This window comes from Meriones unguiculatus, chromosome 8 (genome assembly GCF_030254825.1).
Source record: "Meriones unguiculatus strain TT.TT164.6M chromosome 8, Bangor_MerUng_6.1, whole genome shotgun sequence".
Lineage (NCBI taxonomy): Eukaryota > Metazoa > Chordata > Mammalia > Rodentia > Muridae > Meriones > Meriones unguiculatus.
This window is the reverse complement of record NC_083356.1, coordinates 74,432,600-74,454,352: the sequence shown is the minus strand read 5'-3', so window position 1 is coordinate 74,454,352 and position 21,753 is coordinate 74,432,600. Positions and strand designations below refer to the sequence as shown.

The window sequence follows — 21,753 nt, the reverse complement described above, 5'->3', positions numbered from 1 at the left end:
GTTCTACTGCTCAGCCGCTGCCTTGTTAGCCAGATGTTCTGAGGCTGCTGCTGCTGCTGCATTCCACTTGGTCACGAGCAGCCCCACCTCTGGGCCTTCAAGTGGCTCTGCATACACCAGGCGTGACCAGACTGCATGAGTCACATACCAGGCCTGAGATTTGTCACCTAGTAAGACTGGTCTCCGCCCACTGGGGGTTTGGGAACTGTGCTTGGCTGTGCATCATGGTGCAAGTGGCTAGAGAGGCTGACAGTCAGTCAGTGGAGAAACCGGGTTAAGGCCAGAGGAATGCCAGATACCGTCCCAGTCTTTGTTTCTAGAGCCCGCATTTCTTTGGCATCACACACACCAGATCCTAATTACCCAACCTCCTGTCTTCCGCCTCTCTACCCCAACCCTGGCAACCCACCAAGGCGGTCACACTCAGCATAAACCATCGGTCGCACCAAGCCCACCTTCATCTTGATCTTGAGAGTCTCTCTGGAGGAACACACCTTCCCCCTGAACGCTGTCCCGTGCCACCCCCATCACTCCATGAAGGAGGATACATGGCTTGTCTCATCCCAAAGCCTTGGGACACAAAGCCCCTGCTAGTTTGACCAAGCCGAGCCAGGACTTGATCACTCAAAAAAGTCTCGGGCTGGACTGATGGCTCAGCAGTTAAAAGAAATGTCCATTGGTCCACCTGGGTTCGGTTCCCAGCACTCACATGGGAGCTCACAGATGTCTGTAACTCCAGTTTCAGAGGACATGAAGCACCCACATAGTTCCCAGATATGCATGCAGCTGAAAAATGCATACATATAAGTATAAAATAAAAGTGAATAAAATCTCAAAATAAAAATAAAAATAATGGCTGGGTGATGGTGGCTCATGCCTTTAATCCCAGCACTCAGGAGGCAGAGGCAGGCAGATCTCTGTGAGTTCAAGGTCAGCCTGCTCCACAGAGCAAGTTCCAGGATAGCCAGGGCTACACAGAGAAACCTTGTCTTGAAAAACAAATGAATAAAAATAAAAATAAAAAAAATAATGAGCGGATGATATGAAAGCCAGGGGCTTTGGAGGAGAGCTGTGTTCCGTATCAGCTCCCATCAAGTACAAGAAAGGCAAGACCTGAGCAAACAGTGGGACCAAGGAAGGAGGCTGAAGGAAGAAGCTGCCTGTCTCAACAGCCCCAAGCTCTAGACTTCTCTAAAGTTTGGCAGCCTTGCCTAGCTCAGGATTCCAAACCTCCCTCCCAATGACCTCTGCTTTTCTGTTAAAGCTAATCTGGTAAGCATTTTGGCCTTGTGGCCAAAAGTCTTAACGGAATAGAGCATGCCTTACAATCTGCCCTAACCTAGGTTTGCAATGACCTATGCTAGCCAGGCCCGTGCCCTGTAACCCCCTGGCTGCCGCCTACCCTCTTATCTGGGACATTCTCTCTTCCGTCTCTCCACCCTTCTGGGCTCAGGCCCGAGCCCTCCTCCCCTCAATGGTGTCCCTCCTTGCCCCTTGCAATGCTACTGGACAGTATTAAGTTCAGCTTTCTGCCTCAGCATCTCCACCCTGAACCAGGGATCAGCTGAGGACCTCTCTGCACACCACCTCTATCCAGGCCCCTCATCTTTGTCTGAAATCTGAGATCTGAGAGGAAAGGTGGTGGCCACAGAGCCTCTGCAAAGCCCACCCTGACAGATCCTGGCATGCCTTGAGCCCAGTTCTGCCAACTTCCTTCCCGCTTGTGGGACTGCAAATGTAGGCTCTTCCTACTTTCTGGGCCAGCCACAAGACATGCTCTGTGTACACCCACAGCAGGCCCTGGCTGCCACACCAGCCCCGGAGGATCAAAAACGTGGCACACGGCTCGGAAAAGGGCCCTTTATTTCTTCATAATCAGAATCGGTCCACATCGTCATCAGTTCCCCTGGGATCCAGGGAACAGACAGGGCTTGCAAAGGTGGCTGTTACCCCAGGGCCTCGGCCCTGCTGTGCGTGCTAAAAGAGCTCCAAGAAAGAGGGGGAACATCAGGAAGAAATGCCAGGGGTTTCTGGGAAGAGGCAGCCACGGGCAGCTGGCCTAGAATGACAGCCTGGCTTCCACATCCCTGTGGCATACTTCACGGCAGGTGGGGCTCAGAGAGCCAGTCTGAGAAATGTCAATCAAAGGCTAACCAGGTCAGCAGGGCACAAAGGGCTATTTCCGGTGCCTGTGTGAGGCTTCGTGACCCACACCCTGAAGAACCAGGTTCTTCAGGTAGATGAGGGGATAGAAGGAGAGGATGGGTCAGGTACTTCCCTCAGCGAGACAGCTGCAGATCCGGATCCCTGGAGGTAAGTGTTCACAAAAGACAATGACGTCTGTGCGTTGGCCTGTGGGCCTCCCTGACCACACTGTGACCTTAGATGCTACTTCTGAGAATCCTGTTACAATCTTGGCATTTCTCGATCTGCCTGGCACCTCAGTTCTTGGAGCTGCTGGGAGAGTAATGAAGCCTGGGGGGAGCACAGCGGGCCCGGGGCCAGCTCTGTGACCACAGGTGCGGGACTTTCTGAGCCTTCTCAGGATCTCTGTGGATAGCCTCTCGGCCTCAGAGGGTACCACCCCTGTTTGGGCCCTGCTTTCTGGACGGTGGGTTGTAGATATGTCAGCCCCAAAGAGAATTTGTCATAACAGGACTCACTCGGGATGTTGAGTGTGTCCAAGCTCAGGGCTGCCTCTTGACAGCTCAAGACTGTCATGTGTGTGTATGCACAAGGTGATCTTGAACGCACAAGTGCGTTACACATGCACACGCCCACATCTGTGCAAACGCAGACATGCCTCTTACACTGGGGTGTGGATGCTGATGTGTGTGCAAGGAGCACAGACTGAGAGCTACACACAAGGCCACCTGGGGAGCCACATGTATTCACTCCTGCTGCTCAGACCGAAGAGAGTCTAGACACAAGTGAGGGCATTCACAGGAGCTCACAACAGGCGGACCTGGGACCCCTGGGGGAGCGGGGAGGGCGTGCCAGGGCCTAGCTGGCACAGTGCTCAGGTAGGCTGCTTAGGATAGTCTCCAGGTTATGCTTGTCAGCTCGGATCTCGGCCAGGTCGCTCTCGAAGCTCTGGATCTGCAGCTCCTGCCGGGCAGACTCTTCCTCCAGCCGCCTCAGTTTGCGATGCAGGGCCCCTCGGGAACCCAGCTGCAGCCTCAAGCTTTCTAGCGCCTGCTGGGTCTCGTTCAGGGTCTGAGCGGAGGCTTGGTGGACACCCAGGGACCCTGTGGAGGAACACAGACAGCCTCAGCCGGGGCCTGTAGGCTCTGGGTACCCGAGCCCCAGGCCGGACAGCCAGAAACTGGTCTGATCTGCCCCCCCCCCCACCTCCTGGGGAAAATGGGCCAGGAGGGGCTATAAGAGGGGTAAAGGCCTGGGTGTCCATGGAGCTCACACGCAGAGTGAAGAACTGGGGCTGGAGAGATGGCTCATCAGCTAAGAGAACGTGCTAGTCTTTCAGAGGACCCACGTGCAGTTCCCAGCACCCACACGGTATCTTACAACCCTCTGTAATTCTGGTGCCAGGCTACCTCACACCCTATTCTGCCTCTGTGGGCACTGCATGCATATGGCGTATTTACAAACACACAAGCAAAACGCTCATGTGTCAAATAAAAATTAAAAATTGTAAACAATGTCTCAAGGGTTTATTTTTTTATTCTTTTGTAATCATGGCTGTCCTGGAACTCTCTCTGTAGACCAGGCTAGCCTTGAACTCACAGAAATCTTACTGTTTCTGACTCCTAAGGGCTAGGATTAAAGAGGCTTTTTTTTTCATTATTATTCTTTTTAAATTTTGTTTTGTTTTGTTTTGGAGACAGGGTTTCTCTGTGTAGCCCTGGCTGTCCTGGGACTCACTCTGTAGATGAGGCTGTCCTCAAACTCATAGAATTCTGCCTCTGTCTCCAGAGTGCTGGAATTAAAGGTGTTCGCTAGCATCAGCCAGCAGAGGGTTGTGTGTGTGTGTGTGTGTTTTCAAGATACGGTTTCTCCGTGTAGCTGTCGTGGATCTCCCTTTGAAGGCCTGGCTGGCCTTGAACTCACAGAGATCCATCTGCCTCTGTCTCCTGGGCACTGGAATTAAAGGTGTGCCACCACTGTCTGACAGGATTTTTATTCTTAATACTTTATTTATATATATTTATTTCCTATGGGTGGGAGCATGTAGAAGTCAGAGGACAACTTGTGGACCACTTGTGGGAGCCCGTTCTCTCCCGCCACCAGGTGGGGCGGAGGGCTGGAACACAAATGCTCAAGCCTGGCGGCAGGTGCCTTCACCCCCTGAGCCATTTCCTGACCCAGTAATCTTGTTTGCAAAGGCCTCAGTGAGTCCCCTCCAAACACCAGACGCCACATCACAAAACTGTGTGAGAGAGGTGTGGCCACAGTAGCACGGAATCCCAGGTACGTTTGTCACTTTGTCATCAAGCGTGATGTTCAACAGAAAAATGGGGCTCAAGCGGCTGGGGAGTTGACAGGTAGGACTCAGCCTCGAGTGGCCTCCCATCCTTCCAGGCCCTTTTGAACTTCCCAGGCTAAGAACATGAGGTCAGAGGGCAAGAAGGGGCAGAGGAGGACTGTCAGGCAGTTACACATAGGAGGATACAAAGTGCCTCCTACAATGCTCATGGGTTAAAAACTTGGTCCACAGCTGAAGGAGACTGAATCATTGATACCCTAACGTCATCAGTGGATTTACCCACCGATGGAGTCCTAACTTCCTGAAGTGGCAGTGCTTAGGAACCGCATTCTTTAAATGTTCTTTATGTTTATTCATTTAGTGAAAGCATGTGTGTGTGTGTGTGTGTGTGTGTGTGTGCGCACACACACACTCGTCTGCATACCATGGCAAGCGCACATAGAGACACACCAAATAAAAGAGTAGTGTGAAATAGATATAAGCTAGGCACAGCGGTACATGCTTTTAATCTAGTACCTGAAAGCCAGAGCCAGACCGACCTCTGTGAGCTGGGGACCAGCCTGACCTACATGAGGCCTTGTCCCAAAATAAAATAAAAGCCTTAAAAATAAATGAGTAGCCTGGCACAGTGACACACACCTTCAATCCCAGTACTCGTCAAGAGCAGAGGCGGAAAAATCTCCGAGAGGTCCAGGCCAACCTGGTCTACACAATTAGGTCCAGGCCAGCCTAAGCTAAATAATGAGACCCTGTCTCAAAAAGTGAAAATAGGGCCTGGAGAGATGGCTCAGAGGTTAAAAGTACTGGCTGCTCTTCCAAAGGTCCTGAGTTCAATTCCCAGCAACCACATAAATCTTTAAAAAGAAAAGTAAAAATAAACAAAACGTGGAGAGAGACAGAGAAGACACCGAAGTCTCCCTCTGGCCTCCACACACGAGTACACAGGCTTACACACTCATAAAGCATGTGCGTGCACGCTCGCACAAATAAAGAAATAGTTCTTAATTTTTAAAAAGAAAGCACCCCCTAAGTCTACTTAATTAAGTTTCCTAGAAAGGAGGCCGGTGACCAGGAGAGGTGACAGAGAGCCCTTGCTTAACGGGCTGCTTCCGTTTGGAAAGACAAGCAAGTTCCGGAGATGGGGTGCCAACAATGTGAATATATTTAAGGACAGAGGCCCAGACACTGGGGCTCCGGGGCTCCGGGGCTCCGGGGCTCCGGGGCTCTGGCCTGTGGCGTGAGGTGGACTCTTTCACAGGTGGGGCCTGATGGGAGGAAGCTAGGGCTAGAGAATCCACCCAGAGGGATATTGGCACTTCTGCTCCTTCCTGGCTGCCATCAGGTGACCAGGCCTCCCCAACTGTGTGCTGTCACCAGGAATCACAGGGCTGCCAAAGGCTCAAACCAAGGGCCAATGGGAACCTTTTCTCTCCTTGTCCCCTTGGACTCTCTTGCTTGGGAAGGACGGAACCCAGGGCTTTGTGCCTGCTGCATAGGCACTCCACCACTGAGCTACATTCCCCACTTAAATCTCTCCTCCTTTGAAGTGGATTATCGCAGGCCATTTGTCACACTAATGGAAAGCTGATTAGCGCAGTCATGAAAATGTGTACTTAAATGTGTCTACGAAAAGTACACCTTGTGTTATGTATATCTTACCACCATTTTTAAAAATGGATGCCGGTCATTCCAGCCCAACTTCTCTGACCATTGTCCTGGACCTCCAAGCCTGACGCGTACCAGCCCTTCATCCAAAAGGCGACAGCCATTCACATATGTGCTCTTTTTAAGAGCCTACCTGAAATTTTCTTTTCATTCTCTTCTTTCTTTTTGTTTTTTAAGGTTTATTTATTTATTTTTATACGGGTGGTGGTGCATGCTTTTAATCCCAGCACTCGGGAGGTAGAGGCAGGTGGATCTCCCTGAGTTCCAGGCCAGCCTGGTCTACAGAATGAGTCCAAGACAGACAGGTCTAGCTACACAGAGAGACTAGTCTCAAAAAGCAAAAACAAAAAAAGATTTATTTATTTCTATGTTTGTGTATGTATGACTATGTGAATGTATGTGGGGGCCCGAAGAGGCCAGAAGAGGGTACTGGATCCCTGGAGCTTTTGAGACAGATCTCTCTGTGTTCTAAGCTGCCAACGTGGGTGCTATGGGTGCTGGTCCTCTGGAAGTGCAGGAAGCAGGTGGGTTTTAACAGCTGAGCCACTTCTTCAGCCCACATTCTTTCTTGAAGCATGCTCTCACTAGGCACCCAAGGCTGGCCTAGAACTTGAGGCTATCCTTCTGCCTCAGCCTCCCAAGGGCTAGGCCTATGAGCATGAGCTACCCCACCAGGCTTCCTCTGGAATTTTTCTTCTGTTCTGTGAGCCAGTGTCTGCAGACTTCTCCCTATGCACTTTCTCAGTCTTGCTTCACAGGTGGGGAAACCAGCTCAGAGGCCTAGTGACAGTCCCCCACCCAGGGAGGCCTTGAATGCCAGCCTTGAATGCCTGTCGGTCAAATTCCAAATCAAGTCCTAATCACCAACGTGCCCTTTGCTTTCCATCATTCTGTCCACTCCCTAACCGATGACTCACCTATGGGGAACCCAAGAGTGTCCTGGAACATAGGGGGTTCTCTGTCTCCTCCAACCCAAACCAGACTCACCAGACTAGAGGAAGCAGTGAATTCAGTTCCAGACACCTACCCTGCCCTACACAAACCCTGTGGTGATAGGTGACAGGATAGAAGTGGAAGCCATGGATTTTAGGGCAAGGAGACGTGTACTCTATGACTGCCCCTCAGGGACTCCCCTTGGGGTCTCCTTACCCAGCTTGGCCAGCAGCTCTGACAGGACCTTGGTGTCCTTCTCCAAGGAGACTCGAGACTCTCGGATCTGGTGCTCCACAGTGCTCAGCCCAGAGGCCACCTTGGCAGGAAAGAACATCTTAGTGGCTCCCTGGGGTGTCTGGGTGTGCTGGCTAGCTTTATGTCAACTTGACACAAGCAAAAGTCATCTGAGAGGTGGGAATCTTAACCGAGACGATGCCCCCATTAGACGGGGCTGCAAGAAATTTTCCTAATTAGTGATTGATGTGGGAGGGCCCAGGCTTGGTGAGTGGTGCCATCCTTGGAATGTGGTCCTGGTTGCTATAAGAAAGCAGGGTACCGTGGCTCATGCCTGTAATCCCAACACTTAGAGGCAGAGGCAGAGGAGGCAGAGGCAGATGGATGTCTATGAGTTTGAGGCCAGCCTGGTCTACAATGGGAGTCCAGGACAGCCAAGGCTACACAGAGAAAAACTCTTTCTCCAAAAACCAAAACCAACCCCGCCCCCCAAAAAAGCAGGCTGTCCCTTTGGTGGCACACACCTTTAATCCCAGACAGCCAGGGCTACATAGAGAAACCCTATCTCAAAAGAAAAGAAAAAAAAAAGCAGGTTGAGCAAGCCATGAGGAGCAAAGCCAGTACACAGCACCCCTCCATGGCCTCTGCACCAGCTCCTGCCTCCAGTTCCTGCCCTGTTGGAGATCTTACTCCAACTTCCCTCATGATGGACTGTAAGTGGAAAAGTAAACAGAGTCACTCGTTTCCTTCCCAAGTTGCTTTGGTCATGGTGTTTCGACACTGCGATGGTGACCCTAACTAAGACACTGGGCCTGGGGGAATGGAGAGAGGGCTGGGCACCCCACCTGCCCAGCTTCCTCCAGCTCCCGTCTGCGTGCTTCTGAGGTCAGAACCAGGCGAGAGGCCTGGCGGAGCGTGGCCTGCGTCTGGCTGGCGAGTCGGCTGGCATGACGGTAACCTTGCTTCCCTTCCCTCAGCAGAGCTCTGGCGAGCTGCAAGACAACAACAGGGAAGGAAAGAATCAGCCCTTTGGGAAAGACGGGTTTTGTTCTTTGTTTATCTTCTTCAGTACTGAAGTTGGAACCCAGATTCTCCCACATGTTATGTAAGCACCCTAAAACAACTCACCTACTTGTCATGACGGGTTCTTACGCTTAATTTTGAAATAGGAGTTCACTGTTACCCAGAATAGCCTTGGATTTTGTGATCCTCCTGCATCAGCCTTCAAAGTAGCTGAGATACGGGCTCGTACCACCAGGTCAGGCTTGAACAACAGTTCTGATGACCTGATGCGAAGCCATTGACTTCATAACCTAGAACAAGCACTCATTCATTCATTCCCATGGTCAACAGGTTCACAGAGGAGGCAGGATGTGTTTCCAGTATAAATACTACAAACTACTCGTTTGTCCTTCGTGGAGAAGTTTTACCTATTTTATAGACGGGGAAACAGGGGTCCAGTGAGGGGGAGGGGGAGTTGCCCAAAATCTGAGTAGCGGGACAAGAAGCTACACCTAAAACTACCAGTTTCAGGCCAGCCCTTCAGGAATTTAGGTACCCATAAAGAGAGTTCACTCGGGTGTGAGCTCCAGATTTGAGGATGGAGATACACAGACGGGGAAACACAGACACAGACACACACACACACACACACACACAGACACACAGATAGACACAGACAAACAAACACACACACATACACACGCACACACATAACATGCACACACAGAGCAGTTAGAATTTGGGCCCCGTTAAAGAAAGCCTAGGGGATAGGGGATGTGAATCATTTGGATGCATGAGGCCCTGAGTTCAGTCTTTAGACAGGATAAACTGAGGGGGGCAGCAGAAGAATCAAAAGTTCAAGGTCATTCTCAGCCAAATAGTGATTTCAAGGCCAGTCTAGGAGACATGAGATTGTCAAAAAATTAAAAAGTGGGGGCTGAAGAGAGAGCTCAGCAGTTAAGAACAGTGGCGTCTCTACATAGTGGTTCACAGCCAAGGGATCTCACTTCTGAGTTTTGCCTACACCAGGCATGTACATAGTCAAAATATATACATGCAGGCAAAACATTTGAACACATAAATAAATAAATAAATAAATAAATAAATAAATCTTTAAGAAATTATATTAAAAAGTAAATAAGATGAAAGAAATAAAACAAAGAAAAACCTAGATGTTTAGACAACATCCAATGGGACCAGGTATGAGTCCTGGTCATATGACTTAAACCTTGAACTTGGCTCAGCTGAGTTCTCAACATTCTCATAGGGCCACCAGTGACTTCTTTTTTTTTTTTTTTTGGGGGGGGGAAGTATTAATGAGGTCACCCACATGAACTCCTGAACTGGAAGCCAGGATCCATAGCAGTTAGTAAGTGTGGGATCTTTGGCACCAAGGGCAAGAAAGTTGTTGTCAACAAGGGCTGTTGTCCTGAACCTGACCTTGGCATTGTCCTTGGACATCAGCTCTGCTTCTTTGCTTTTCTTCTTGGCACTGGAGGAGAGAGACGCAGCATTTCCCAGCATCCTTTCTGCCTGCTTGGTCTTCCTCTTCGTTTCCTCCAGGAGCCTAGTCCTGATGGTGCCTGCTTTCCTCTTCAGCGCTGCCTGCTCCTTGGGCAGAGGAAACCGCAGCTTCATGCCTGCAAAATTGGCCAAGGCTGTGGCAGGAGGAATAGACTCACATCTGAGAACCTGCCGGATGCAGACCAAAAATGCTTGACCAGCCCCAGCACTTTGGACAATGGGACTGGAGGTTGGAGACAGAGGAGATCTTATGAGTCCCCTCCTCAAGGTGACCCCAGGGAATAACAAAAGGAGTGAGACATCACCCTCAGTGAGTGAAAAGACCCAGATGCTATGATAAGTCTGTATTGTGGTCACAAGGGCCTCAAGGGCCTCTGGATTGTGATGGGAGAGGGTGGGAAGAGTCTGGGGTTGAGGTTGGAAATTAATCTTTTGGGCTACGGAGCAGAGTCAGAGGAACAAAATTCATCCCAGCACAAGCAAAGTCTTGTTCTCAACAAGGAGAAGGTGACACCCAGGATGCCATGGGCATCTCCGTGTGGAGAGAAGGAAACTGAGGGCAGAGAACCATGAGACCTACAGAGGGCAGCTTATGGGGTTGGGGATTTAGCTCAGTGGTAGAGTGCTTTCCTAGCAAACGCAAGGCCCTGGGTTCAGTCCTTAGCTCTGGGGGAAAAAAAAAAAAGACAAAATAACAAAAAGACCAAAAACAAACAAACAAACAAACAAAAAGACAAGGTAACAGAGGGCAGCTTATGACCCTCTACAGTTCAGATGCCCCCTAAAATAACACATGACATTAAAATAACACATGACATTCCGTAGCACAGATTTACATTTCTCTAAATGTGATTTTTGGTTATCTAAGCTCACACACAGCCATGCCCTTTTCATAGGAGGCCCCAATGAGTGAGTGACCAGGACCCCAGACCCCAAGGAAGCAAGATGAGATGCCCCACTCCAGCACCACCAGGCTAGAGCTACATTTCCAGTGTGCAGCAGACAGGGCTGGAAGGAGGTGCTAGGTGGGGTGGACAGAGAGCCACAAAGGCTTATTTCTGGAGCAAAGATGGCATGGCAGGAGTCAATCACACAGCACCCCATGAGGCAGAAAAAGTGCTCAGCTCTGACTCCAGGATGGATAAGCAATTGATATTCTCGTTCAATGGGTCATTTGGCTTCTTTTTTCTTTTATTTGTTTGTTTGTTTGTTTGTTTTTGTTTTTCTTGACAGGGCTTCTCTGTGTAGCCCTGGCTGTCCAGGACTCATTTTGTAGACCAGGCTGGCCTTGAAGTCACAGAGATCCACCTCTGTGGATCTGCCTCTGCCACCTCTGCTGAGATTGTAGGCATTTGATACACCACCACCACCACCACCACACACACACACACACACACACACACACACACACACACCATAACTTCATTTTCTTAAAGTTGCAGAAGTTTGGGCAGGCATCAAAGCTTACCCAACTCTAAAGAGAAACTCTATTAACATAGTTTTGAGTTTTGTTTTGTTTTGTTTGGAGTATTTTGATACAAGATTTCATTCAATAGCTCAAGCTGTCTTAGAACTTACTTTGGTAGCCCAGCTGGTCTCAAACTTGAGGCCTACCTTAGCTTACCACGTGCTAGGAGTACAGGGGTGAACTAACATCCAGTTGTTGTTGTTTGTTTGCTTGCTTGCTTGTTTTTGTTTCTTGAGACAAGATTTCTCTGTGTAGCCCTGGCTATCCTAGAACTCACTATGTGGTCCAGATTGGCCTTGAACTCAGAGACCCACCTGCCTCTGTCTCCTGAGTCTGGGATTAAAGGCGTGCACCACCACCACCTCAGTAAGGAGAGCTCAGAGTGCTCTTCTTACCTCAGTTTACCTAGTGCTAGGAGTACATGTGTGAACCATCATGCAGAAGTTTGGTTTTGTTTGCTTGCTTTTGCTTTCCTTCCTTGGGGCAGGGGAGGTCTCATATAGCTCAGGATAGCCTCAAACTCGCTATGTATTCGAGGATGAACTTGAATTTCTGATCCTCCTGAGTGCTAAATCACAGGCATGCACTGCCATGCCTGGCATATTTGGGGCCTCATGCACAATCAGCAGGCGCCCTGTCAGCTGAGCCACACCCTCAGCCCTGGCTTTTTTTACCTGTGCTGAAGAAGGGACTTGGGACCTCACAGGTGGCTCTCTACCGCTGAGCCACACACACCCCTGCCAGTGACAGCAGATTCTCTTCCTATCTGCTCCTGAGGAGCTCTGTGCTTGGTCTGATAACACTAGGAACTAGTTGGGGTGGCCACAGTGCCAGTACCAGTGAGTAGCATGTGACACAGGGACAGACAAACAGCATGGAAGCCTTGAGAGGCAGAAAGACTGGTCTACCTGGCTGAAGTCCACATAGACTCTGTTCCCTGTGGCCAGACATCCCTGGCTGAGGAGGGTCAGCTGTCAGAGCCCAGGACTCAACAGGACACACATACCCTCTAGGTCAGCTAGCAGGGTCTTCGCTCCTATGACTGTCACCGTGGCAGCGTGGACAGCTGAGGAAGCCTGTGTCAGGGCAGCTGTGGTCTCATAGCGTAGCTGTGAGAAAAAAAGGAGAGAAAAAAAAAGGCAAGGTGGCTGCCTGGAGACAGGTCAAGGGGCCCAGATGGACAGGCTATGCCCCAAACCTCAGAATGACTCTGCCTGAGCCACCGTGATTCTAGGAGCTCTGATCTGATTATATGATTGGAACCCTCCAAGTCAATCATAAGAGGACTCCCCTGTCTTCAGAAGCCTGGAGGATGACAAGAAAACTAGAGCCAAAGGAAAAGGAGACGGCCACACACTTCAATCCCTAACACTGCTGTGTCAGCCCAGGGCTATCACACAGCTTCTCCTCACAGAGTAACAATCACTTCCCCCATGGCTGCCAGATGTGACTAGATAGTAAAGAACTCAGGTTTGATTGGTTTGATTGTGCAAGAGAGGACCACAGGAATGCGACAGTCACAGGAAGCTGACTTCAGGGCATGGCATGAACTGAGAGTTCTTGAACTCGGTGGCTGTGACTACCCGGATGAACTCTGCATACATCAGCATCCTGCTATGGGGAGGTGTCACGAGGTCCTGCTCCTCCCTATGGATTTATACTTAGCTAATGATTGATGGAGGAAGGAGACATTGTCTTTAGTGGTGTAGACACTGCTGTGGGACCCACAGTGTGATGGCCTAAATGAAAATGGCCCCCTAGGCTTATGTATTTGAATGTTTGTTCATCAGCTGGTGGAACTGTTTCAAAGGATTAGGTGTATGGCCTTGTTGGAGGGGGTCACTGGGGGTAGGCTTTGAGGTTTCAGAAGCCCATGATGGGCCCAGCCTTGCTCTCTCTCTGCCTCCACCTGTGGCTTAGGATGTAAGCTCTCAGCTAACCCAGTACCACGTCTGCCTGCCTGCCTGCCACCATGCTCCCGGCCACGATGATAATGAACAAACCCTCAAAACTGTAAGCAAGCTCCCAACTGAATGCTTTCTTTTACAAGGTGCTTTGAGCACTGTGTCTCTTCACAGCAATAGAACAGTGACTAAGACAGAAGTCATGCTCCTGAAAATAAATTCTCACCAGTGCTGCTGTAAACAACCCCACTGAAGCTAGTTAGCTTACAAAAAAAGACATGAAAGTAGAATGGTCGCTAACTTGCTGGGAAAATAAACCAGGAATGGGAGAGGGGCAAGAGCCAGTGACACGTATGAAGCTGAAGAATGAAACCCACAATTAATTAAACAATTGTGTGTAATGAATATGTACCAATAATAGGTTGTTTAAGAAGAGAATTTGGGCTGCCTAGGCGGCTCGGTGGGTAGGAGCTTGTCACTACAGACCCGAGTTTGATCTCCAGTCCTCTCAGAGCAGAAGGAGAGAGCAGCTCCCACAAGTTGTCCTCCATGCTCTTGTTGTAGCCGTTGTGTGACCCCACCCACGCCCAGACACAAAACTAAACAAATGTATAATAAAGAATAAAAGGGAACTTGGTGACTGGGTTGAGGAGAGCATGATTCTGGCTCTCAGCGATGTAAAGGTGCTTGCTGCTGAGGCTGACAGATCAAGTTTGGTCCTCAGGACTCAATGGCAGAAAAAGAGAAAACTCTGGAAGCTGTCCTCTGACCTCCACGGCGGGCCATGGCACAGGTGCTCGCAGAAAGTCAAAGGCCACAGAGGGGCATGCGGGGCCTCGGGAGGGGAAGTGGTGGCACTGCCTAAAGGTGTATGCTTCGGGAGGAATGAGACATCCCAGAACTAGAGAGGGGTCTCACGGCAAGGTGAGTGTGCCAAATGCCACTTACACAGGGTAAATTGTCCCGTGAGGTGGGGGCATATTCTTGTTTCTAAACTCTAAATGTTGAAGAGCTCAAATATAAAGTGTTATCAGGAGCGGGGACGTAGGCCTAGGTGGCGGGACACTTAAAGGAAGCTTTATGTTGCATTGTGTCTTCTGGGCACATATAAATATTTATCTTGCTGCTGTTGGAAATTCCAGGTAGGCACTTAGCAATAACCAAAAAAAAAATATATATATATCTGAGGCTGAAAAAAAAAGTTTCTTATATGATTTGCTACAAGGGAAAAACAGTGGTTTGAAGAGCCAGGGGAACCTAAGTCTTGAGGCTGGGTGGGAGGGAGAGGGTGCTGTGAGGCTTGTGGACAGCAAAGCATCTACAGGTGGAGTTTTGGCCCTCATATGACTCTCTTCCCAGAAGAGCTGCCTCCCGTCCTGGCTTCCTCACCCTGGATGGGGGTGTGGGTCAGGTCAGAGGGCACTCTGTGAGGTCCTCAACACAGCAAAGCTCTCCTGGGTAGGTGCCAGGTCCTGGCTCCAATCCTCAGTTGCTTCCTTTCTCATCAAGATAACTTATCTTCTGGGTTGGTAGGGAAGCTGGGGGCTTCTGGGAGACCCATGGCCACCATTGTGTGGGGTGCTGAGTCAGGCCAGCAGGTTGGGTCCCTGAGTGGTGTCACGTTGCTCTCCTGAATTTGGCACCCATCCCATGGCTGGCTAAAACACCAACATCAAAAGGCCTCATGGGAAGGGTCTGAACGCTTTGGGTGCTGTTCATAGGGCCTTCCCATAGCCTGAAATTACGCCTCAAGGAAACGCTCGAGCACAGTAACTTTAACTGGGTCTTCTCTATGTTAGCAGGCTGGTCCAAGTTAATCGGCATAGCCTAGAACCCTCCACCCGCATCTGGAGCCATCTGTCTGGGCTGGACACCGTGCTCTCTGGCGTAACAGAGTCCCATGGGCTGCTCACAGTGGGTGCCTCTGAGCCTGGGGTTTCTATGGGCAGAAGAAAGGGAATCGACACAAGAGCCATCCAGTTGTGACTGACCCTGAGAGAGGGTGCATGGATATAGTCTCAATCATCCACATGCCTGCCTGTTTGTCTGTCCGTCCTCTCTCCCCGCACCACTTCACCCAATCTCAGCAATCAGACTTCCCTCTCGTGCCTTGACCAGCCTTTAAAGCTCTCAGGCATTTTGATGGAGGCATCAGACACTTGGGAGGGCTATTTTCCGTGTTTGCACCCCACCCCACCCCAGGTTCCTTCGGAGGCAGCCCCTCCCCCTCCTGTGTCCCAGGTTCAAAGCTGACCTGCACGAAGGGCTCCATCTTCCGCAGGGCTCTCCCAGCCTCCACCTGCAAGGCTCCTATGGCCTGGCCTGCCTCGCGCTCCTTCTGCTCCAGCTTCTGCTCCAGGGCCTTCACTCTCCGGTACAGGTCCTTGGCTTGGGAATTCTGAGGCTGTGAGGAGACGGTGGGCTGAGGACCAGACCCTCTACTGGGGAGAAGGTGTGTCCTGTTGTGCTGAGGGGCAGCCTGTGTCGACTAGCCCAGAACCGAAGCTTCTGACCCTGGTCCCAGAGTGCCTCAGGGACCTCAGATATCTAGCCACAGGGCAGTGGCAGGAGAAGGCAAGGTTGCAGAGAAGCCAGGCTGGGGGAACCTGTCCTTGAAGCCTCAGACCCCAGCTCCACCAGGTTCTAGCTGGGCAGCCCTGGACAACTCCTCTAACTGTTCTGATCCAAGGTATGACTGCCTTTCTTCCTGGCCAGATGAGAGTCCCTCCCCAGGCCCACAGTTCTTCCTCCACGTGAACCTTGACCCATGGGTCAAGATGTCAGCCAGGCAGAATTGTGTATGATCCCAAGCTCTCGCTGGTATCTAGGTCATCCAGGTTATTGCATGTGAGGAAAGCAAGGGAAGCCACAAGGCAGCAGCTGCAGGCAGCCCGCACCACTTCACCCAATCTGGACAGGCATTTGGACAGGCTTCTGTGTGTTAGTTCCTTGGTGTTGGGGGTGGAACCCAGGGCTTTGTGCATGCTGGGCAAACACTCTCCCTGTGAACCACACCAAGAATTGGGTTTCTGAAGCCAGAGATCTCAGGATTCCCCAACAGACAAGCTGGGCAGGATGTGAGAAGGGATGAGTGTTAAATGATAGACTCCAGCTCCCACCTCTAAAATTAAGCTACAGGAGGGTGAGCCCACAGGAAAAAGGACCACTAGTGGCTAAAACTCAGAGACTGGTCAAGGTCAAGTCACTTCTGGAGTGGGAACCGGGACACACATCATCCCCACCCCTCCGATGCCCTTGTTCATGTCGTAGTTCCAGCCTTGGTATGGAAGACAGGCTAAACCCCACTTGTTTCAACAGGCTTCTTCCCTGTTACCAGAAGTCATGCCCCACTCTGCCTGGCCCTCTGGCTTCTCCATAAGCTAGAACCTTTACTGCTCCCTGCCCATGAGGAGCTCCAGGGATGCCGTACTGACCATTGCTCCAGGGGTGACCAGTGGGACCAGACGTGAGGCCATGTCGCCAATATCGTGTTTCGAGGTGGCCAGTGCCCTCTGAGCTTTGGGCAGCAGCTCTGCCACAGCTGTGCCCAGAGCAGTCTGAGCTGCTTGCACTTCCTGGTACCTGGGAGGAAAGAGGTGAGGATGAACCACAGAGCAGGGTACAGGAAACCCCTCTCCATCTCTGTCAAAGCTGCTGAAAGGATTTGTTGATCTGCAAAGCTCTCTCCCACCTCCTGGAAGGCTCCTCCTGTTCAGGTCAGGACTTAGTATACTGTGTGTGTGTGTGTGTGTGTGTGTGTGTGTGTGTGTGTGTCTATGCGTGCCTGTGTGTTTGCCTGTCTGTGAGTATAGGTGTCCAGGGAGGTGAGACGCATCAGACCCTGGAGCTGGAGGTCCAGGCAGTTGCAAGCCACCTGATGTGGGTGCTGGAAACTGAACTTGGGCTCTCTATGACATCAGTAAGTGCTCCTAACAGCTGAGCCATCCCTCCAGCCTCCAAAGCTGCATAATGAGCCGACCCGTTATCCCCTTATTCAGTTTGGGAAGCACGCGTTCTGCAGACTCTTGGATCCTCTTGGCAAGCTGCAGAGGAAGCTGCCTGGGGGAAGGGTGGGGCAGGGATGCGTGGACAGTGACCTAGGCTGTGATCTCGGCTGGCCATGCCCTTGCTGCTGACCTTTGGTGTATGTTGCTGATTGGATGTGAAGTGACCACCATGGGCTCATTTGAACAGTTGGTCCCCATTCAGTGGCATTGAGAATTTTGTGGAACTTGTAGGAGGTGGAGCCCTGCTAGAGGAAGTGGGTCACCGGGGAGAGGACCTTGGGATGTTATGGAGGGGGTCCTGTTCATTCTTTGCTTCTTGACTGCAGATACAACATGACTCCCTGCTGACCCTGCCCCATGCCTCCCCTGCATAAAGCCATGTGTAACTGGCCAACAAAGATGAAGATTTAGCCTAAGCCTCTCATTTTCCCTTTGTGATCACATTACTGAAACCATGGACCCCAGGGATTGTAATTCCCTCAGGGGCCAGGTTGTAGTGGTGCACACTTTTAATCTCAGCACTTGGAAGGCGAAGCAGGCAGATCTCTAAGTTCAGGGCCAGCCTAGTCAACAGAGTGAGTTCCAGGACAGCCAGAGCTACACAGAGAAGCTCTCAAACAACAACAAACAAACTAACTAACTAACCAAGAATTCCCTCAGGAGAAAGCCTATAGCCAGAGGGGAAGGCCTACAGTCTGATCATAGGAAAAGGAACAGAACTGTAACAATGATGGGTCTCCATGGGATAGGGCCACACCTTGACCAGGACTGCTTAAACAGTAACCTCTCATCAGGACCCCAAAGATGGACTGACAGGGGCAGCGAGGCGTTCCCCACTGGAGGTCTTCATCCCTCTTTCCAGTGTGGCCACATTGACATCCTTTTTCCTTTTTTCACTATTAAACCAGCTTATCAAGGATGGGTGGCTGGACTGGCTTGTTGGGGTACTCAGAGCCCAGCAACAGCGTCTTCCTCACCATGATGGAAGAACTTCCTCGAACTGGAAGCCAAGTAAACCCTCTCCTCCCTTAAATTGTTTCACCTCAGGCATTTTGTCACAGTAATGAGGAGGATAATTAAGACTGTATTAATGAGGAGCCCCTAGTTAAGTGACAGGAAGAATGGGGGGGGCTAGTTTTGGAAGCAGTGGCCTCTGGCTGGTTCTTATGGGCTCCTAGAAGCTGATCCCAAGCTTCTCCACACACCTGTGGAGGCCTCACCTGTCTTCCAGATCTTGCTGGACCTCCGAGGCCACTCTCCCCTTCAGCAGATTCCACAGGAGCTCTCGGCTGGCATTGGAGGCAAGCAGGGCCCTCTGTGCAGTGGCTGCGATCTTGGTGGCTGTGTCCCTGTGGCTGTGTGGATTGGCATGACACTCACTGCAAGCACACACAGAAACAGGGGTGCCCAGGCCACACCCCTGCTTCACAGGTCTCCACGGGGACAAACCCCTTTCCACCCACCTCCAGCTGCAGCGATGGCAGGGACACTTTGGGTTTTTGCTCCTGTCACACATCAGTTACAACTCCCATGGTCCTCACAGGAGGATTGGCAAAGGCCTCTCACCCAGGGCCTCTCATAGAAAACAGCACAGCAGGGAGCAGACAAGCCAGCCTGGGATTGAATCCTGGGTCTATCACTTCCCAGCTGCGTGTCCATGAGGAATTGACTTCTCTGGATCTGTCTACTCATGTCTAACGTGAGCCTACAGCTAAGCTTCTTCATTTCTTTTTTCTTTTTCTTCCCTTTTTCCTCTTTCTTTCTTTCTTTCTTTCTTTCTTTCTTTCTTTCTTTCTTTCTTTCTTTCTCTCTGAGACAGGGTTTCTCTGTGTAGCCCTGGCTATCCTGGAACTCACTCTGTAAACCAGGCTGGCCTCAAACTCACAGCAATCCACCTGCCTCTGCCTCTCAAGTGCTAGGATTAAAGGAATATGCCACCACTGCCCAATCCACCTCGTTTCTTAAGACAGGGTCTCTCCCTGAGACCTAGACTGGGCTGGCTGGCTAGTGTGCCCAGGATCATGCTGTCTCTGCATCCTTAGTGCTGAAATTACAGGCCAGTTTCACCACACCTGGCTTTTTACATGGGCTCTGGGGACTGACCTCAGGTCCTCATGCTTGGGTGATAAGCACGTACTAACTGAGCCATCTCCCCAGGTCCTGTGAATTACATCTTAATAAATGTATGGTTTTTTTTTAAGCCACCAGATGCTGAGATGCATTCCATTGAGCAAGCTTTCCCCCAACGTGTCTGAACCTCCATCCCCACCCCCACCCCAATCTCTTCCCATACTGGTAACATTTACTCTCCACTGGGCAGCCCTTGGGCTCATCTGGTACTAGCTCCTATAGGCTAACGCTGACTCTGGAGCCTGTCCAAGAAGGCCTGCCCCCTGTCAACAGTATGGGCACAGTCCCCCATATCCTGAGCCCCTGGGCTCACCTCCTGGCGAGGACGTGGGCCTCTGATGCCAGATGGCTCCAATTTGTAGGTGGGATGGATCCTTCCTGAAAACTCGCCTTAAAGAAGAGAGGAAGAAACCGAGGCTCCTCCTGGAAGGTCAAGGGTTACAGCCAGCTAACTGGGCAGGATGGAATGGCTCCAATCATTTTATAACTGTGCAAAGCTAACCGTAACACCAGCGCCTGGTGTGCGGTGTCCAGGGAAAACCCGGTGACACTGCCTGCCATTGTGCGTTCATTGTCTACTCAACATAGATTTGCTTTTTGCAAATAGTGACTTTCTCTGAAGAGACCTAGCACGACCCAGTTTGCAGGTGACACCAGCCTTTTTTGGTTTGTTTTTTGAGACGGGGTTTCTCTGTGTAGCCTTGGCTGTCCTGGAGCTCGCTCTATAGACCAGGCTGGCCTCGAACTCACAGAGATCTGCCTGCCTCTGCTTCCCAAGGGCTGAGATTAAAGGCGTGCACCACCACCACTTAGCTCACACCAAACATCCTATCAAGAGCACACAGAACCACAGGCAACGGTCAAGGGAAGGGCTGGGGCAAAGACCGCTACATAGGCTCCAGGGGAAGCAGGGTGGGGAGACCACGGTACCAGAAAGGAAAGAGCCGAGGCTGCTCGCAGGACCTCCTCCTCTGAGGACTGCAATGTCTCCCCCAGCTCCGACATCTGGACGCAGGTCTTCTGAGCTTCAGCCTGCGCACAGTGGGCCCTCCCTCTCAGCACCTGCACCTGCTCCCGAACGGCCTTCACGGCACCCTCCAGGCCCGCCATCTGCTCCAGGAAGGGCCCCCAGGCCTCTGTGGGGAGTGATTCCACGATCACTGAGATTCCCCTCACCCAGGCTTCCGTCTGAGACCGCCACCTGCCTGGGCACAGCTGGATCCCCAGAGCCACTCTTCCTCTTGCCTCCCACACACTACAGGAGAAACCTGTCCATCTTACACCTGCAAAGGCTGGGGCCCAGAGAAGGCAAACCAGGGCTTGTAGCCAATCAGCCACGTACAGGGACTTGGAGGCAGGCCCTTTGGAACCACAATGAGTGACTCCAGAATTTGGGCTGGGCAGTTGACCTCCAATTCAATTCAGTGCTGTGATTCTCATTAAGGCTCACACGGCGACATCTAACTGCTCTTTCGTTTGATGCTGCCTCTTGCTCACAGGTGCTCCGCTCACCTCCAGCTAGCTGCTGAAGCACAGCTGCTTGCAAACACAGCTGTACAAAGCGATCAGCTCAGTTTCAACATCCTGCACCCTTTCTGTAGCCCAGGGCCACATTCCACCTGGCTTAATGACAGGTCTGCTTTTTTATTAGTTGCTAATTCTTTTGCACTGTGCCAAACACTGGCTGGAGACAGGGCAGCAAGCCAACAGGTCAAGAACCAAAACCCTGGAGGACTCCTCCCATTCAGCACCTGGAACAGCGCCCCAGGCCTGCCGAGCGTGCGGTTAAATGGTTTGCCTTGAACTTTATGTATGTAGTCAGCGCAGGGCAGGAGACCGGGGACAGAGACCTGTGTTAATATCATTACAGAGCTAGGGACGGGGAGGTGAAGCCTCTGGGCTTCATGGCTCTCCTGAGAGCTCCCAAACTACACAACCAGCCCCCTCACCTCCCATTCTGCCATCCCCCTGTACCTTGGTATCGGTGGTGACCTTGGTAGACAGCCCCTCGAGGGGCTTCTCCTTGCAGGATGTCCAGTGGTCCCCAGGGGCTGCCGCAGTCAGACCCCTGCAGCCACCCCTCCATCCCCATCAGCCTGGCCTTCAGCTTGGCTGCCTGCAGGGCACAGTGGGGAAGGAAGGCCGGATGAGGTGCTGTGCATGACCCTTGGCTTCTGCCTGGGTCAGTCTTTCCAGTCCTACACGTGCCTCCGTGCTAAGGGCTCACCAACCCCAAGGACCTATCTTGCCCACCCAACTTCATCAGCTTCTTCCCTTCTTATAGCCTAGCACCTGCTGACACCTCGCCAGCCGCACCCCTGTCCTATTGAGGGAAGCATAGCGGGAGAGAAAAGGCGCTCCGTAAAGATTTGTGTGCATGAGGGCATGTATGTATATGTGCTTGTATGTGTCCATGCTTGCATAGAGAGGTGCATGTGTATA

General features: G+C 51.3%; 1 protein-coding gene across 2 annotated transcripts in view; it reads right to left on the bottom strand.

Annotated features, from left to right (window-relative positions):
• Nucleotides 1-1,846: 1,846 nt before the first annotated feature.
• The window catches only part of Lamc3 (laminin subunit gamma 3), a 56,350-nt gene continuing 36,443 nt past the window's right edge, over nt 1,847-21,753 (bottom strand). Inside the window, exons 18-28 of one of the 2 annotated variants that reach the window (XM_021654630.2) lie at nt 21,286-21,427; nt 20,242-20,447; nt 19,625-19,734; nt 18,402-18,536; nt 16,609-16,756; nt 15,429-15,578; nt 12,277-12,379; nt 9,719-9,918; nt 8,122-8,268; nt 7,259-7,358; nt 1,847-3,248 (exon numbers count right to left, since the gene is read on the bottom strand). In XM_021654630.2, coding sequence (XP_021510305.2) covers nt 3,004-3,248; nt 7,259-7,358; nt 8,122-8,268; nt 9,719-9,918; nt 12,277-12,379; nt 15,429-15,578; nt 16,609-16,756; nt 18,402-18,536; nt 19,625-19,734; nt 20,242-20,447; nt 21,286-21,427 — 1,686 coding nt within the window. In that variant the 3' untranslated portion in view covers nt 1,847-3,003. The remainder of the gene's footprint in view (nt 3,249-7,258; nt 7,359-8,121; nt 8,269-9,718; nt 9,919-12,276; nt 12,380-15,428; nt 15,579-16,608; nt 16,757-18,401; nt 18,537-19,624; nt 19,735-20,241; nt 20,448-21,285; nt 21,428-21,753) is intronic. The other variant, XM_021654706.2, reaches the window with a different exon arrangement.